The 19,272-nt window shown below is 47.8% G+C and overlaps 1 protein-coding gene across 2 annotated transcripts in view; it reads left to right on the plus strand.

Annotated features, from left to right (window-relative positions):
• The window catches only part of DNAH10 (dynein axonemal heavy chain 10), a 2,445,728-nt gene that overhangs the window by 532,626 nt on the left and 1,893,830 nt on the right, over positions 1–19,272 (plus strand). For both annotated transcript variants that reach the window (XM_078667623.1, XM_078667624.1), the window contains one exon: positions 11,323–11,493. In XM_078667623.1, the coding sequence (XP_078523749.1) occupies positions 11,323–11,493 (171 nt within the window). The remainder of the gene's footprint in view (positions 1–11,322; positions 11,494–19,272) is intronic.

Here is a 19,272-nt window from a genome sequence, read left to right on the forward strand (position 1 = left end):
CACACTTACTGCCAAACTAGACCTCTGAGCACAATGCTAGCTCATTTACTGACCGTTCAAAAAAACACACACTGGTGGAACTTCTCCATCCAGTCACAGACCTTTGGAACTCAATGGCTAAATGAATAAGGTGAATCAACAGTCACCTTCAATTCCAGAAAGCATTTAAAATATGTGCATTTGATCATTACAACAACAAATACAGAGAATTATCTCTGCAAATTGGTAAGTAGGTATGAGTGGCTACGTCTGTTCTTACACTCTCTGCAAGTCTTCATGCTTATTTGTTAGGTTGCATCATGTCTGGATTGTGTATGTAGTCCTCGCGCACATAAACCAGCATCTCACATTTAGGACATACAACATACAACTCACTTGGAACTGAGCACACCAAAATTATGCCCTTGAACTGACAGAAAGTAGAGCACTTTATGGTCTCATCAAATGTGTGAAGCGCTACACAAATGCCACAGTACATTGCAGCCCTACCTACCATACAGGTGACTGACTCTACATTGCACTCTCTACCTGACTTCCTAGGAGCTCTGGGCTAAATCTGGTTCTGCTCCATTTTACTCCATTTGTGTCATAAAAACTTTAGGAAACGTATATGTTCCTGCAACGTGCTAGATGTAATTACTTATTGGGATCCTACTTTGATGACTTTTACTTGAATCTCGGAGGTTTAAAACACTCTTATATTATTAGTTACTAATCTTCAATTTTATGTTGTATTACGTCTCCCAATAAGTACTCTGCTTTATGTTCATCCTATTGAAAAGCTGTGCAGAGTCAAGACTCCCACTTCCCTTACTTAGTTCCTGTCCTTTGCTCCCTTCCCACTATCCTGAACCAATGCGCCAGCCTGGCATCCTGCAACTCTCCACCTTTGGTCTTGTTGTTTATCAGAGTACCTCAGTGAAAAACATACCCTTTACTCACAGTTACACGTGTTTCATTTTAGTTTGCGCATGGCCCCTTTTATTGCCCCGCTTTAGTGGAAGAGGTGTGGGGCAGCGGCCAGGGTGCCTGACTCCGGACCACGGGGTTCACGGTTCGATCTCCGGCGCCGGTGGCAGCTTAGCCCAGCACCATGTGACTCTGGGCAATAGCTCGCTTAATCTTCCCAATGGCCTCCAGCGCTGGGACACGTCTCCGAAGGTAGCTGTGAGCTTTACAAATGCTGGTATTTCATTTAATCATCTGGGCAATGGTAGAGGGTTCATGGAGGATCTATACACAGCATGGCCTCACCTGTGAACACTCCCTGTCAGTACTATAGATGATGAGGTCTGCTACCCAAGCCGACAACCTTTGGCCATCCCACCCCTCTCCCACCCTAATTTTAAAAACCGTACATGGAATCCTGCCACCCTCCCACACCACCCTGAGCATGACCCTCTTCCCCTCCCAAGTACTGTATTTACCGTCTGCCACTCAAATTAAAATAATTGGTTTCCCACCATCCACTCACACCAGTCTCTTCAGTCCCTCCACCTCCCCTCCTGCTCCATGCACAAATATATAAAAAAAAATAATGCCTGGCAGCAGCGCATCACCGGGACTAGCGACTGGTTGTGCAATCCTTATTTAATCTTCACTTATCATTCTGAGAGTCGTGTTAATTCAGCAGGTAAGCCCCGGAGTGGTTTTGCTGATTGGCCTGTAGAGATAATTAGATCCTGGAAACACGTAGCGGGAATAACCTAAATCTATTATCCTGCTTTCCTCTAGATCTCCCACGCCGGCAGCAAGTCCACGGCTGGTTAGTGGCCCTTGAAGGGCTGGTACAACAAGGACCGCAACACCGCCGCCCTGCTGGACAACCTCGCAAACCTCGGACTCAAGCAACTGGTCAACACCCCCACGCACTACGCCGGCCACACGCTTGATCCCGTCTTCTCATCCAGCAAGCACATCACCTTCAGCCACTCCACCGGACTTCACTGGACCGACCACAGCTGCGTCCACTTCAGCTTCAGAAGAACAACGACCCACCACCACCCGCAACAGGTTCCTCACAGGAGCTGGAGCAAGATCACCGCCGAGGAGCTCACCACCTCCCTCAGCCAGAACCCGCCCGCCAGCACAACGGACCCCAACGAAGCAGCCCGCAACTTCACACAGTGGCTGACCGCCTGCACAGACGACCTCGCGCCACTGAAGAACCCTCCCAGCAGACCCAGAAGCAAGAAAGCCACCTGGTTTACCGACGAACTCAGGGACTCCAAGAAGAACTGCCGCACCCTCGAGAAAGCCTGGCTCCGCGACCAGACCACAGACAACATGACCACCCTCAAACAAAACAAGCCACCTGCAAGCACCACCAGCTCATCTGCACCACCAAGAAGAAATCACTGAAGGAACGACTGGACAACAACGCCTATGACAGCAAGGAACTCTTCAGCATCGTCAAGGAGTTCTCCAACCCCAGCACAGGCAACAACGACATCACTCCGTCACAAGACCTCTGCGACACTCTCGCCTCGTTCTTCCACCGCAAGATCGCCGACATCCACAACAGCTTTGGAGCACCATCCACGCATCCAACCGTCGAACCAACGCCCCTCAACCGCCACCCTCCGCAAATGGACCACGGTGACCACCGAAGACACAGCCCGCACGATGAACACCATCCACTCCGGATCTCCAACCGACCCCTGCCCCCACCACGTCTTCAACAAGGCCAACTCCATCATCGCACCCCAACTCCGGGACATCATCAACATCTCCTTCAACACCGCCACCTTCTCGGAGAGCTGGAAGCATGCCGAGCTCAGCGCCCTACTGAAGAAGCCAACAGCGGACCCCACCGACCTCAAGAACTTTCGCCCCATCTCGCTCCTCCCCTTTCCTGCCAAAGTCATCGAGAAGACCGTCAACAGACAGCTTGCCGCCTTCCTCGAGACAAACGGATCCCTTGACCCCTCGCAGTCCAGCTTCCGAGCCAACCACAGCACAGAGACCGCCCTCATCGCAGCCACCGACGACATCAGAACCCTGCTCGACAACGGGGAAACAGCAGCCCACATCCTCCTGGACCTCTCCGCAGCGTTCGACACTGTCTGCCACCGCACCCTAGTCCAACGCCTCAGCAACACAGGTGTCCAAGAGAAGGCACTGGAATGGATCATCTTGTTCCTCGCCGGAAGAACACAGAGAGTCCGCCTCCCCCGTTTCGATCCGAGGCCACCGAAGTCATCTGCGGCGTACCGCAAGGATCATCACTCAGCCCCACCCTCTTCAACGTCGACATGAGACCCCTTGCACCCATCGCACGCCAACACAACCTCAACATCATCTCCTATGCCGACGACACCCAACTGATCCTCTCCCTCACCAGAGACCCCGCCACCGCCAGAACTAGCCTACACGAAGGGATGAGAGACGTCGCCGAGTGGATGAAGAACAGCCGCCTGAAACTGAACTCAGACAAGACGGAAGTCCTCATCCTGGGACCATCGCCCTCCGCCTGGGATGACTCCTGGTGGCCCCCCGGCCTGGGCATCACTCCCAAGCCAACAGACCACGCACAAAACCTGGGCTTCATCCTGGACTCCTCCCTCTCGATGACCAGACAAGTCAACGCCGTCTCCTCATCATGCTTCAATACCCTACGCATGCTCCGCAAGATCTTCCGATGGATCCCGACCGAAACCGGGAAGACGGTCACCCAGGCACTCGTCACGAGCTGACTGGACTACGGAAACACCCTCTACGCCGGAACCACAGCCAAGCTCCAGAAAAGACTCCAACGCGTCCAGAACGCCTCCGCCCGACTCATCCTGGACATCCCCCGGCGCAGCCACATCTCCGGCCACCTGAGGGACCTGCACTGGCTCCCCATCAACAAGAGAATCACGTTTAGACTCCTCACCCACGCACACAAGTCCCTCCACGACCTGGGCCCCAAGTACCTCAACGACCGCCTGACCTTCTACACGCCCACCCGCCAGCTACGTTCGACATGCCTCGCCCTCGCCGCCGTACCACGCATCTGAAGAGCCACCGCCGTAGGAAGATCCTTCTCCTACCTGGCGGCCAAGACATGGAACTCCCTCTCCACCTTCGGCTGACCCAGGACCATCTCGCCTTCAGGAGACAACTCAAGACCTGGCTCTTCGAGCAATAGCAGTCCCCCTCCCCCAAGCGCCTTGAGACCCCCCCGGGTGAGTAGTGCGCTATACAAATGCTATGATTGATTGTATGCTCAGTTTTTGCATGATCTAATTGTGTGGTCTAGCTATAAGAGGCAGGACCAGTGGGTACAATTTTTAATACACTTGTATTTACCCCGTAGATCGCATCACTTGGATTGGTTGCGAGAAATGATGCCCTACTAATCACAATTGAATAGGTGGTTACCAAGGGTGAGTGCTGTCACCCTTCTCTGCGTATTAAGTTAGTTTCCACATGGAGCACATTTTTTTACTTATACTTTCCTCATTCGTAGGCTGTCATCTCCTACTCCACCTCACCTGTCCTGATGAAGACCCGCCTTGACTTCTTAATTAAGCATTAATTGGGTTGACACATCAACGATCTTTTAGGGTCCAGTACACCAAGGCTCTGGGTGCAAATGATTGAATAATTTGTACATGCATCAGAGTCATTGTTTTTGTCATAATACTCTGGCCTGTAACATTCTTCTCCCTTGTATATACTGTGGTTTTAATCACCTTGTACATAATATATACACCATGTTCTACCACTGAGCACAAAAGTCACTTTAGTACACATCACTATAAGCTTCACCTTGTCTTGACAGCCTTGTTTACTAACTTGCGAGTATATAAATGCTTTAATTTATATAAAAGACAAAAATATTCATTTATTCGCATCCATGTATTTTGTTATGTGTTCCCTAAGTTTTCTGATATCATTTATGAATATTTCTAATAATATGTCAAATAAATAATCCCCCTATAAAGAAATAGTGCGCATGCCCGACAGAACCATTATTTTTATTTGTATATTCGCTCCCCATCCCAGTTGAAGCTGTGCTCTCTGCTGGTTGATGTATGAATGCTGTGAATGTCTTTCTAGTTTCCTTGATTGCTGAAGAAAAGGCTGCCTGCTTCCAGTAGCCATGGTGCCACCCTCTTTTTAATACATGTGAAAAAGGTGACAGGTTACATCGTAGTACGGTCCCAATTAAGCATAAAAAGCCACAAAGGTCATAAAACACTGTCTTGCAATACTGGTAGGTCCTGATTGAAGATGATGCAGGAGTTGATAAGCAAGGCACCAACACTACCCTGAAGAATTGTTGAGAAGGAGCGCAGCATATAGTGTTCCAGATGAGAAAGCCAGTAAGGAAAGGTGCTGCAAAAAAAGGAAGCAAAAATGATGGAAAAAAAGAATCAAGGAGAGGGTAAGGAGCACAATGAAAATTAGAGAATGGAAGCTCTGCAATAAATCTTTGTTTTACCAAAGCCTCCTTATATATGGTTTCGGCAGGAAATGACATCACAGGAAACTAGGTGGGAAACTCTTATCACCAACCCCGAAGAAGCAACCGTTCGGATAGAAATGGATTTACGGCTATCCGCCCTTATTACTTCCGTAAAATGGGGCTTCCTTTAAGCAGCAGATGTAAGAAGAATCGTATATTTGGCATCCTTCAATCAATCAATCAATCAATCAATCCATTTGTAGAGTGCGCTACTCACCCGTGAGGGTCTCAAGGCGCTAAGGGCCGGGGGGAGAGGGAAGGCAGCTACTGGTCGAACAGCCATGTCTTGAGGCGTCTCCTGAAGGTCAGCAGGTCCTGCGTCTTGCGTAGATGGGCGGGGAGGGTATTCCATGTCTTTGCGGCGAGGTAGGAGAAGGATCTGCCGCCGGTGGTCGTTCGACAGATGCGTGAGATGGTGGTTCGGGTGTAGAAGGACCGTCGTACGTTGAGGTATGCTGGTCCGGCGTTGTGGAGAGCTTTGTGCGCGTGAGTGAGGAGCCTGAAGGTGATCCTCTTGTTGGCCGGGAGCCAGTGCAGGACTCATAGGTGGGTGGTGATGTGGCTGTGGCGGGGGAGTCCGATGACAAGGTGTGTGGAGGCGTTCTGTATGCGCTGGAGTGTCTTCTGGAGTGTAGTCGTGGTTCCTGCGTAGAGTGCTTTGCCGTAGTCCAGCCTGCTGCTGACAAGCGCCTGTGTGACCGTTCTCCTGGTTTCGGTGGGGATCCATCTGTAGATTTTACAGAGCATTCGGAGGGTTTTGAAGCAGGAGGAGGAGACGGCGTTGACTTGCTGGGTCATGGCGAGCGTTGAGTCCAGGATGAACCCCAGATTGCGTGCGTGGTTAGTGGGTGTCGGGGCAGCTCGCAGCGCGGTCGGTCACCAGGAGTCGTCCCATGCGGAGGGGCTAGATCCGAGAATGAGGACCTCCGTCTTGTCTGAGTTCAGTTTCATGCGGCTGGTCGTCATCCATTCTGCGACGGCCTTCATTCCCACGTGAAGGTTGGATTTGGCGATGGCCGGGTCTTTGGTGAGGGAGAGGATCAGCTGCGTGTCGTCGGCGTATGAGACGATGTTGAGGTGGTGTTGTCGGATGATGCTGGCGAGTGGAGCCATGTAGATGTTAAAGAGGTTTGGGCTGAGGGACGATCCTTGGGATATGCCACAGGTGATCGTGGTGGCTTCGGAGCGGTACGGGGGAGGCGGACTCTTTGGGTTCTGCCGGTGAGGAAGGAGGTGATCCAGTCCAGGGTTTAGCCTCGGATCCCTGCGTTGTGGAGGAATGTGCGAAGGGTGTGCTGGCAGACGGTGTTGAAAGCGGCCGAGAGGTCCAAGAGGATGAGGGTTGCGGTCTCGCCCTTGTCTAGTATGGCACTGATGTCATCAGTGGCGGCGATGAGGGCGATCTCGGTGCTGTGGTCGCTGTGGAAGCTGGATTGGGAGGAGTCCAGTACGTTGTTCTCCTCCAGGAAGAGGGCCATTTGTCTGTTGGCGGTCTTCTCAATTACTTTTTCCGAGAACGGGAGCGGGAAGATGGGTCGGAAGTTCTTGAGGTTCTTTGGGTCCGCCTTGGGTTTCTTGAGGAGGGCGTTGATTTCGGCATGTTTCCAGCTGTCTGTGAAGGTGGAGGTCTCGAAGAAGCTGTTGATGATCTTTCAAAGTTGGGGTGCGATGATGGTGCTTGCCTCGTTGAAGATGTGGTGGGGGCAGGGGTCGAAAGGTGAGCCAGAGTGGATGGTGTTTGATTTTGGCGGTTTCTACGTGGTTGACGTTGCTCCAGGAGAGCAGAAGGTCGGTGCGTTCGGTGGGTGTGGATTCTGGGGTGTTAGAGTCTGCCATTTGCGTCTGGGTATCAAAGCTGTTGTAAATATCTGCGATCTTGCGGTGGAAGAAGGTAGCCAGGGAGTCGCAGAGTTCTTGCGACAGTGGGATGTCGTTGGAGCTGGAGCTGGGGGTGGCGAGTTCTTTCACGATGTTGTAGAGCTCTTTACTTGTTGTGTGCGTTGTTGTCTATGCGTTTCTTGAAGGAGGTTCTTTTGGCGGATCTGATGAGCTGGTGGTGTCTGCGTCTGGCGTTCATGAGGGCTGTGTGGTTGTCTGGTGTCTGGTTCTTGCACCATTGCTTCTCGAGTTTTCTGCAGGTATGCTTGGAGTTCTGGAGGTCGTTGTTGAACCAGATGGCTCTGGTGTTGGTGTGTCTGTTGAAGGGTTTCCTGATTGGAGTGAGGGTGTTGGCGCAGTCGTCTATCTATAGTCTGAAGTTGTGAGCTGCTGCGTTGGTCTCGGAGGGCTCGGGAGGGGGGTCTCGGGCGAGTGCGGTGATGAGCTGGTCTTCGGTGACTTTTTTCCAGCTGCGGTGTGGGATGCGTTGCGGTTTGTTGTGTGCGGTGTGTTTCTCGAAGGAGAAGTGGATGCAAAGGTGGTTGGTCCAGTGGAGTTCGGTGGTGTGGCTGAAGGTGATGTGGTCACTGGCGGAGAAGATGGGGTTGAGCGTGTGACCAGTGGAGAGAGTGGGTGTTGTGACGAGTTGTTTGAGTCCGAGGTTGGCGATCAGTGTTATGGAGTTGTTGTTGGCGTTCTCTAGGTGGAAGTTCAGGTCCCCGAGGAGGATGTAGGCGATGGCGTGCGTGCTGATGAGGTCTGTGATGGATTCACTGAACTATGGTCGGGGACCCGGGAGTCTGTAGACGAGGGTTCCTCTGAGGGTGGTATTGTTGTTGACGCGGATCTGTAAGTGTAGGTGTTCGGCCATATTGAGGGTCTCTTCGGTACTGGTTGAGACTCTGATGGAGTCCCTGTGGATGATGGCTATTCCTCCTCCAGGTTTGTTGTTGTTCCGGTCTCTGTGCGTGATCTTGCAGCCATCGGGTATGGCTGTGGCTATGGCTATGTCCGGTACCAAGGAGGTGTTCATCCAGGTTTCCGTCAGGAAGGTGACGTCCGGGGCGGAGGAGTCGAGCGGGTCCCAGAGTTCGACGGTGTACTTGTGGATTGAGCGGGTGTTGAGCAGAATGCTGCTGAGATGGTTATTGCCTGCAGTGTTGGGATGGGCAGGGCGTGCTGGTGTGTGCTGGCTGGAGAAGCTGCATCTACAACAGGGGAAGGGTACGCGGGTGCTTTTCGGGGAGGCCTGGAAGCAGGTGGGGTTTCGGCGGTTGTTGAGTGCGTGGAGGGTGTTTGCATCGTAGCAGCGTCGGGTCCTGTGGAGCTTGCGGGGGCTAGGGGGACTGGCGCTGGGAACGGTCCAGGCGCGGACGGGCGCAGTTGGGTTTGCCTTCGGCGCACAGCGGCGCATCCACTGCGTGACCGTGCAGCGATCGTCATTTGTAGGGGGGGCGGGAGGGAAGAGCAGTTGGGAGCGGGAGCAGGGCGGAAGGGGAGTGTCAGTGGCGGAGGAGGGCAACGGCAGGAAAAACGGGGCATAGAGTATCTGGTGGCAAAACAACACGGGGACAGTACAATAACCAAATAAAAACTACAAATTATGGCAGACAATGATAGTGCGCAAATAACGCTCCACGGAGAGAAACAGATGGAAAAAAAGCCACTGAGCCAAAAAACTGGATCAAGGGAGGCCTCGAACCCGGCAAGGGGGTGCTGGTAGGCTTCCAGGTGAAGCAGACCACCACGGAGCTGCCGAGGGAAAGTGACGTCCTGGGACCAAGGTCTTGGGACCTTCTTTTCATCCACCCGTCTGTGCTTCCCCTGCCGATTCTTTTCCCGGGAACTCTGACTGAGCGAACCTGGGAAAACCTCCTTACCTCGTGCACAGTGCAAAGACCGAAGCCGCGATGCATGCCTTGCAGTAGAAGGATACTAAAAGGTCATTTCATCGCGGCCTCAGGTGAGTCTTGCTCCCAGGTGTAGCACTGCCCTCCATAAGGCAGAGATCAGGCGCCATGCTGACAGGCTCTCTGAGAGCCGTGTCAAAGTGGTTTTGAAATCCTGTCCAGGGACATCTTAAGGATTTTGGGGGCCCTGGGCCAAACATATTTTTGGGGCCCCTGTTCGGAACAGCTTTACATTTATGATCAAATTTCAGCTTTTTCACGCCCTCTTTGGCCAGGTGACCGACACTGTACTGACACCCTGGTCAAAATTCTAAATGTGTTTCTATTTCATATTCAGAGATTGTGATGTGTGTTTTCAATAGTTTAATATAGCAGTAGCTCACTCTGTGACCGAGGTCCTCTTTTTGATCTAAAAGGATTTTTTTATGGATGTTGCAAAATATCTGTAACTCCCACACATCGCTGGTATTAAAAACACATTAAAGCAAAATAGTATTTAAAACAATCTATGTTTAAGAATCATTCATGGTCATTAGGGCAGGACTGTATCGAGAACAGAGCCAGATCACTCAGGGGCCTCCCTGAAAGACTGGGGTCCTCGGCCGGAGCCCATTTTACATCTTCCAGGAAAAAACATCACATTTCAGATCCCTCCTCAATTCTGCTAAAAACAGACCCCAAAAACTTTTCGACCTCATCAAAAACCCAAAGTGCTCTCCCCAAACCATCAAGCCTGAGGATGCCTCAAAGAAAGCAACTGAGTTTGCTTTATTCTTCGATCAAAAGGTAAAATCTCTGGTGGAACAGGTCACCCACCCCACCCCCATTGAGGAGCGAAAATCCTTAGTCACTTGGCAGAACTTTGCCGCCGTCTCGGAGGATGATCTCCTCAAAAGCATCCGTGAAACCAAACCCTCCAACCATTCTTCTGACCCCATACCCAGTGGCATCGCCATTGATTTCTATACTAACACTCTCTCCTACTGGACCTGAGTGCTTCCCTGTAGTTAACTCTTTCTCGGTTCACTCACTTTCTTCCACTGATCATTTCACATCAGTGTAAGCAATTTTTTCACAGCTGTGACTTTGTAGTCTATACTAATATAATAAAGAGAGAGCCCAAACCTTTGAGGCGGGTAATCTCAGGAAACACAGCACCAATTACAACACTCAATACAGCGTTGGAAAGGGCAGTTGCAGCAGAAGGACATAGGCTATGCAGAGGCCCACCATATACATTTAAAAGGTAAAAGAACTGTGCCAGCAAAGTAGTCCCTTGTGGGCGTGTCTGCGTTGTGCTGTGGGCGTGTCCTGGGGGCGTGACAAACGCTGGGGGCGTGTGGTACGTTCCGCCCTTCATGCCATGTCTCATATCGTGTGCTAATCCCACCCTGCTCCCTTTAAATACCCCCTGCACTCCATAATCATAACCCACCCTTACTCCTTAAAATACCCCAACACCCTTGAACACTAACCCATCTTAACCCTATAAATATACCCTGTACCCCAAAACCCAAACCTATCCCTAAACCCTAAAAATACCCCTGTACCCCAACACCCAAACCTAGCCTGTGAATCGGAGCGTTTCACAGGCCTGTCACAGATAAGAAATGCTATCAAAACGAAATCCTACAAAACAATGTACTACTGGCCGGCAGTAATTCATACCCGGACAACGTCGGGACGGGCTGCTAGTATTGAATAAATGAGTTTAGGATCTGGTCAGGTTCTCATAGGCATCCATACATAACAATCTATTTCTGTAACAGAATGTTAAATAAATCAACGTATTGGTCTAACGTGATTTTAAGTATCATAGAAATGTATGCGGTTAAAGCAAATAGCACGAATAGCGCAATCAATTGTTGGCATTAAGAAAACGATGTTGATACATTTCTTAACGGTAATGAAGCAGTTTGATTTTTAGAGCATTTCATTGTCAGATGAAATTTCAGTGCTGAGATCCTTCAGTATGTGTTTTTTACTCTCTGAATGCATTCGTTTCATTTTAGGTTTTTCATATGAGCTTACATGCTTAATTTTGTTTTGTTGCTTGATTTGTTCTCGTCTCTCAAACAGGCCATTGAAGAAGAAGCCAAAAACTTCATCGATGAATCTTTCAAAACCCTGCGATCTGCCGAGGCTGCTTTTGACATGCTTTTGAAATTTAAACACATTCGATCTCGTGAAGCCATTAACAAGCAGATGATGAAAAAATTCAATGAAATTTTTGCTCAATATTGTAAAGAGGTAGGGAACTCATTTTGTTAGGCAATTTCTCTGTTAATGTCAAGTAGTTAGATCCTACAAAACAAAGAAACACGTTTAACTGCCGGTTTGTCATGCAATATATTTGTTTTTGTAGTAGCTATTCCATTTGTAATCAGCACCCCAAAGAGACCCTTGCATCCTATCATTAAGGGCTCGTGCATAGGCCGAAGCTCCGCCTATCCATATTGGAGACCAGGAGCATCCACTGTATTTATTTAATTTTATTTTGACAGACTGCCAATCGACGTGTAATATAGCCATTGATGGAAGGGGTGCCTGAGAAGAACAGGAACAAATAACAGCACAGTAACTACAGTACAAGAGCCGTAACACAATAACCCATCACCACATGCCAGAGAAAGCAACACGTGCATGTCAGAAAGATGTAAGCAGATATAGCAATACAAAGAGAAGGACAGTATTAAAGCCTATGAGGAGAAACCAACTAGTAGAGCTAGGCGGAAAAGAATGTAGAGGGAAATAGGAGGTCATGGTAGAGGCCATTTGAATGGAAGCTGAAGGACACTTGAAGACTGGAGGTAAAGGTACTTTTAAAATATAAAGGTAGAAAAACGGGTGATGTTTGAAGGTAGAGGAAAAGGTAACCCAGATTATGAGATAAGAAGTTATTCGTACCCAGTCTTCATTATCAGCCCAGCTTTTGTGAGCAGTGGTCACTGTTGACGACAAGGATGAATAGTAGTACATCATATGCAATCGTTGATCCTAGGAGATGGAATTTTGCTTAAATGCATCACAGGAAGCCTCTTTATCAAAACCATTATCACAATTTTTTCGGTCTGGAATTTAGGCTGCTGTATGTATTTGGGACTGAAATTGCTCTGAAGTTTTTTTAGCAGAGATTTTCATCCTACCAAAATTTCTTTTTGTCCCTTCCTATTTTGGGGGTTTGTCCTAGGCAGTGTTTACCCTGCTGCAAACAGAACGACGTGAACGGTGTCATCTGATGTTGGATCATTGTATAGTGAAGCTTAGAAAATGGTAGTAGCTGCTTGAAGACTACAAAATCCAGTTTTGGGTCATTGGCGAAATCAAGATATTCTTATCGAAATTTCTAACCGCAGATTCCTCACCTTTGTGATTTTCCCCACCTGTCAGATGGAAGGTAAGTAACTTGTTCATCACAGGTGTTCCAGGTAGCTCGTAATTGAGGTCAGCAAGCGTGACTCCCATCTTGTATAGGTTACTTGTGCTAACTCAAGTGAACACTCCCGTGAGACATGATCTACTATTCGGAGCATCAACAACGTTCATCCTTAGACTGTTGTCTGTTTCTGAGAGGCTAAACGGCTAGAATCCCTAAAGATTGCCAAGATGTGTTCAAAGAGTTTAGGAAAACATCAACTCGACAAATATATGTAGATAAATTCGAGCATTTTTTGTCTGCTTCTCTTGTTGGTGTTGAACCACCCTTACCTATATAATTAGATTTGCTTTTCACTACTGTTTATATTTGGCTAGGCTGTTACTTTTGCTGTACCTAGATTTGTGGGAAGGTGAACAAAGTGCTTTCTTTGTTCTCTGCACAAACTGTCTATTGTTTTCTGAATGTTTTGAAGCACCTTTGTCTCCACTCAATGAGCTTGATTCCAGTTAGTAGTTGCTACCAGTGATGAGCAAGCTTATGAAGCCCTCCCTTGGCCCATGAATACTGTTTCAATCTAATCAACGCAAAGCAATGGGATCTACATTTTTACATTACATTAAAAGGAACAGTCCATTGACAAGTTTTGGACAACTGTTTTTGGCTTTTGAGTTTAAACATTTCTCAGGGAGCCAGGTTCCAGAAACCCAGGGCTTAAACAGGGCATTTTTCATGTTCTTAAAAAGATTGATCTGGTCTTTTATCACCTCGTTGATCAAGACCCATATGAGCTGCTCTAACAAATGACAACTTCATTCATCTGCTGTCGTATTGTGTGTACCTGGAAGAGGAATTTCCATGAGACAAATGCTGCTCGCCAGCAGCCAATGCCAGATGTTCTGAGCATCCTGAGAAAGAACTCTGAATCATGCACTCCTCACCTTTTTTGATAGTACATTGCGGATGTGTTGTATGTCAATGGACATTGCTTGATCACTAGAAAAAAATACTTTAATTCCAGATGCACTGTTCTCAACTCCATCGTGTTTATTTGAAAAGATTTCTCCATAGGAGACCTCCTACTTTGTTTTGTAAGAGTTCAAATCTGAGCCCGAGATCTCTCTAAGGCACCATCCATTAACACAGTCCGTGATGGGGTCAGCAGACAAAATAAAACACCTGTGAGCAACCTCTTTCTCTGGAACCCTCATTTGAGGTATTGCAAGACTCAGGAAGACATCTGTATCTTGTTGCCCCAATTTGCTGACTTCTGACACTGTTTATCTCCGAGGCATTTCTGTAGAGATCTCATATGTAGTCTTGCACCCCCAACCAGAGAAATACAAGAGGTGCTGGAGCCTAGGAGAGAAGCATACTTGTGTTACTGAACTACAGTATGTTAAATGTAGTTGAGGGCATTTCTGATGTTTAGAAAGAAAACTCTTTTGTGCAAGAGACACTCTTCCTAACCATCTCTCTTGATATGCTCTCAAATATTGGACCAGTTGACTTGGTTCAAGAGTTAATTTCTTGAAGTTTATGTGAAGACCCAGTTTGTAAAGAAGGTCTGTTTAGCTGAGGAAGCAAAAATATCTCTATTCTCATGTTAATTAGTCCATAATACTTTTATGTCCATTTAAAATAAATGTTTTTGTTGTGCATTTTTCAGAATCAAACAGTATGTACAGCAAAACATAGTGAAACCAAAATCCCAATTTCTGCAGCATACAGGAATGTAGGATATAACAAGTGACAGTTTCTGACATAAATCATGCAAGTCTGAGTTCCGTAGCTGCAATGGTTGCACCCCCAGGTCCCCATATGAGATCCTTCTCCTACCTCGCTGCAAAGAGAAGTGGAGAAGCGTGGCTCAGTGGAGTGGAGAAGCGTGGCTCAGTGGTTAGAGGCGGCAGACCCGGAAGCTGAGATCGACCGTGGACCAGGGTTCGATTCCCCGCCTCGGCGGGTCTCGGGCTCAAAAATTCCACGGACTCGACAATTCTCGCTCTGGTGCCTACTCAACCCACGGGGTCACACTCTGCGACTCTGGGCAATAGCTTGCTTAATCTCCACTACGGCCCCTCGCGGCGGGATGCCTGGCTTTCACCTTGTGGACACCCTGCCGGGGTTTCTCACAGGGGAATACCAGGACGGGTTCCCTAAGCAAGCGCCGGGACGCTCACGGGCAGCCGTGCGCTCTACAAATCCAGCACATTTACATTTACAAAGACCTGGAACTCCATGCCTCTGAACTTCAGGCAATCACCATCACTGCAGCAATTCAAGAAGGATCTCAAGACCCAGCTTTTCGAATGAACCGCAGATCCACTTGCCCCATTATTGGAACTTTCATAGATTCCCATGCTTTGTATCATTCCCCGTCGTCAGCCTGGGAGCCTCGGTAAATAGAAAATACCATAGCAGTATGTACAAAAGAGAAAGTAAGGCCTAGGCCTCATCTCATTTTGTAACCTATCTACCTCTTTTTGTAAAAGAGAACGAAATTTTGCAACAATCAATCAGATTAGCCTCACCCCATAGAACCCTCTTGAGAGAGCCTCAAAGCCTCAGATTTTCTACTGCACGTTGTGCTAAAGGAGTCGCCACTGAGCTCTGCTCAGTTTTCTCTTCAACTTTGGATTTCTACACCTTTTTCTCTTCAGGATGTCAGAAAAGAAAGGTTTATTCAAAGCCGGTGCTACTTGCTCAAAGAAGAGACTATATGTCGAAGATAAGCATAAAGATTGCATTTATTGCTTATACCCAGATCACAAGGCCACTGAGTGCAAGATCTGCAGGACCTTCTCGACCAAGACTCTGGGAGATCAGTAAGGAAGACTTCTGACTTGGCTACAGAAGATGAAGTCTCGAAAGGAGGTTCTTTCTAGTGATAGTAAAGATTCCTTCTCAGCAACATCTTCGAAGAGGTCTACGAAAAGGGGTAGGTCTTCCCCTTCTACATCTGCCGAACCTCCGCATCTTGGAGAGAATTAATGCAAACCCAAGAGGTGGCTCTTTGTCTAATGCTCTGAATAGAAAGGAGTGTAAATGGATCCACACCCTCAACTCTGTGAGTCAGGGATTGAATGAGCACGAGGAGATTTCCAAGCAAATGGGCCTACTGTAACAATGTTATACGATTTACCTGTAAATCTGGCCATTCGGATTTTCCATTACTCCTTCCTGAACTTACAAATCTCCCTTAAACGATGTAACACATTTGTTGGTTATTGCGAATGTATATTTGAATTCCTGTATTGTTGCAGTTTTTAATCATGAAATCCTGTTTCAATTGTTTTTTGTTGGTCTCCCCCCCCACTAGTTCCCCGTAACGCATGACAGAGTAATTGGGCCAATCACGGCGCATCACTCTGAAGCACCTGAGTTGCCTAGCAACCGACGTACTATGCGTCCTCGAGGAGAAGAGCCTTGCGCCTCTCCTTTCCACGCCCTCACTTTGATTGGGTGAGCCACGGCGCGTCAGCACCACCCGACCTGCGTTGCCCAGCAACGAGAATACTTATCGTCCCTGGTTTCCCGGGCTCATTCTCTCCGATCGAGCTTCACCCTGACTGCTCTGATGGAGCTTTGACACCGCTCTGACCGCCAGCGTTACTACCGTAGATCGCAGAACCGAGGGTAAGCAACCGGTCCCACTGCTCCGCAGATCTCTCACTCGCGTAACCAATCTGGGCATCGAGATTGCCGGCCCCTAATAGCTATCTCTGGGCACCCCCTGTTTAAATCACCTAAGCACACCCAGTATTGCCTAAGCTTAATTGCCTTTCAGCACATGGCTAAATTCAACCAGTCACCTTTAAATTAGACCTCTCGATTTAAATCAGTACTACAATGCCCTAAACTAGTTCTAATTCCCATCCAGGTCGACCGACGGGCTTCCCTTTGGATTCCAGACCCACCTGTAAGTGAATCTCCACTTTTGTCATTTGTGACGATGCTAATCTATCCACACCTCTCTGACACCTCCTCCCTTACTTTTCAGGTCCTCCCTCCCCTTGTCTTGATAAAGACCCGCTGCGACCACCAATTGGGGCGCTAAAGGGTCGAAATGTCGACGCTCATACTTGGCCAAAATACCCCCAGGAACTTGGACATTAACCATCTGTTTCCTTGGAATATTAACTTTGTAATACTGGCCTCCTAACGAAAGACAATACCCCCTCCCCGTTCCTCAACTGTATATATTTGTATATAAATGTCACTATATGCTATGCACTAGTCACTTTGCTCACAACAGTCACGAATCACATGTTTTAAGCATCCAACCAAAACGGAATGAAGTAATTGCTGTTTTGTGTTCCCATGTTTTTACTATAAAAAAACGTTTTTGTCAGAGAGGTTTGCTTGTGTGTTCTGAGCTTTTCAAGCCTTCCTTTAAAGTAATGTTTGCTACCACCCGACAGAACCATTTCTTTTGTTAATCACGCTTACCCAGGTTCTGAGGGACACAGGGTTACCCCTTTTTTGTAAAGCATTCTTTTGCAAGTGCTGACTTGCGAGGGTTTATTACTTTGATTTATTCTTACCAAAACTTTGTTGAAATGCACTTGAATTAAATTGAGAATGTCAGACAAAGAAACCTTGTCTTACAGTGAAGATTACATAGCGAAATTGATACAGGAGCAAAGTTCCTCCAGCTTTCTTCTTGGTTCAGAGAGAACAACCGCTGATGTAACACTCAACGAAAAGTTGCTCAAAATAGAAAGACTTGAAAAGAAATTAATCCGATCCCGTCTCCATGGACACGTTCTCACCAAGTATCTTGCATCCAACATAATTCCCAAAGGCTTACAAATCAGAAACGAGCCCGGAATTTTCATAGATGTGCCGAAATTTAGGGAAGGGTTCAGTTTTGTGGCCAATAACTGCTCCAGGCACTGGATGGTGCTAGGGGTGGAGACGGCCATAGATTACGTTAAAAAACTGACACAAGAAATCGCTGACCTGAAAAAGGAAATATTGGAAGACGGTGCGTTGTTAAACGCTAAAGAAGCATTAGAAAAAGCCGAAAAAAAACTGGCAGAGTTCAACACAGTGACATTGAATAGAAAATTGGATAAACTCAGCAAAGACATCCGCAACTACGATAAAAAGTCACCTATCCGTATCTTGCGGACGAATATTACCAACAAGACGATCAAGGCTTCTTTACCAACAGAGGCAGACAGGGGCCTAGGAGGTTCACAACATTCTCTGACTCATCAGCAGGCAGTGGATCTGATTCTGAACAAGAAGGAGCATCCACTAGTAGGCAACCACCACAGGTCCCACAACAACCACATTTTCTAGATCAAGGCTACCGCCCACCCAACCGAGGCGGTACTGCCCAACAAGGTTGGACACCAAGACGAACATGGAACAGGACAAGAGGGGCTCCGAGAGGGAACACGAGAGTGAGATTCTACCAACCAGAAGTGCATGGGGAGATCTCAACCCGAAAACAAACCTACAGATGGTAACCGAAGCGGGAGAAGGAAACACCATCTGCGGCAAGGAGAATATGGCATTATTAGAAACATCTACTGCACAAAGAGGTGATCTACATATCCCCCGTGAAATCAACATGAATATGGCAATTTTGGAGACAACCATTGGGCAGAGGGACGATCTACATACCCCCGTCAAATCAACACGGATGATATAACAGAACTGCCGCGAGAGGTGACCCTGTTACCATCTGCTATGGTTGAAGGCATACAGAACAACCTTGCCCAGCACACGGGAGTTCAAATATCTGAAACCCATCCCCTTAAGGAAGAGGTGTGGCGCCGCGGCCAGGGCGACTGACTCCGGAAGCTTGGGATCACGGTTCGATCCCTGGCACCGGCGGCAGATTAGCCCAGCACCATGTGACTCTGGGCAATAGCTTGCTTAATCTTCCCGACGGCCCCCAGCGCCTAGAGACCCTAACGGGTGATTGTGCGCTTTACAAATGTGGATTATTATTATTATTATTATTATTATTATTATTATTATTATTATTATTATTATTTCTGATCCCATCATCAATCTGTCCAACCATCAAATTTCGCCTGCAGAAAGAAGTGTTCTAAGCAAAGGTCTTTCATTTGTCCCTACTAGCAGGCCAGATGCTTTTACAACAAAAATGGAACTACAGAAATTCTTCCGCAAAGTACGGCTGAAATACTACTTTGGCAGGAATGACTATACTCCCAAAATAGCAGCGACTCCATTCAAACCACCATCCACCTTTACTCCTGGCTCCTATTGTATGAGCCAACGGATATATGGCATTCGAACAAATAGTAATGCAAGAGGTGATGATGGATCTTGAAGAAAGACACTATATCAAATATAACATCACAAAAGAAGAGAACCTTGCGTTAAAAGAGCTCAGCAACAATACCAGCATCATCGTGAAAGCAGCCGATAAAGGGGGGGCGGTGGTACTACAAAATACGGATGATTATATAACAGAGATCAAACGTCAACTTGCTGAAAGAGAGCGTTATCAGCCAACACCTAGAGATCCCACTGCAAATATAAAAACATTGATTGAAACTTTGGCAGAGGATGGTGTCAACAAGGGCTTCCTAAGTACACCAGAAAGAGACTTCCTAATCAAAAAAGAACCTCGGATTCCGACTATCTATACCTTACCCAAGGTGCAT

The sequence above is a fragment of the Lissotriton helveticus genome, chromosome 11 (genome assembly GCF_964261635.1).
Source record: "Lissotriton helveticus chromosome 11, aLisHel1.1, whole genome shotgun sequence".
Lineage (NCBI taxonomy): Eukaryota > Metazoa > Chordata > Amphibia > Caudata > Salamandridae > Lissotriton > Lissotriton helveticus.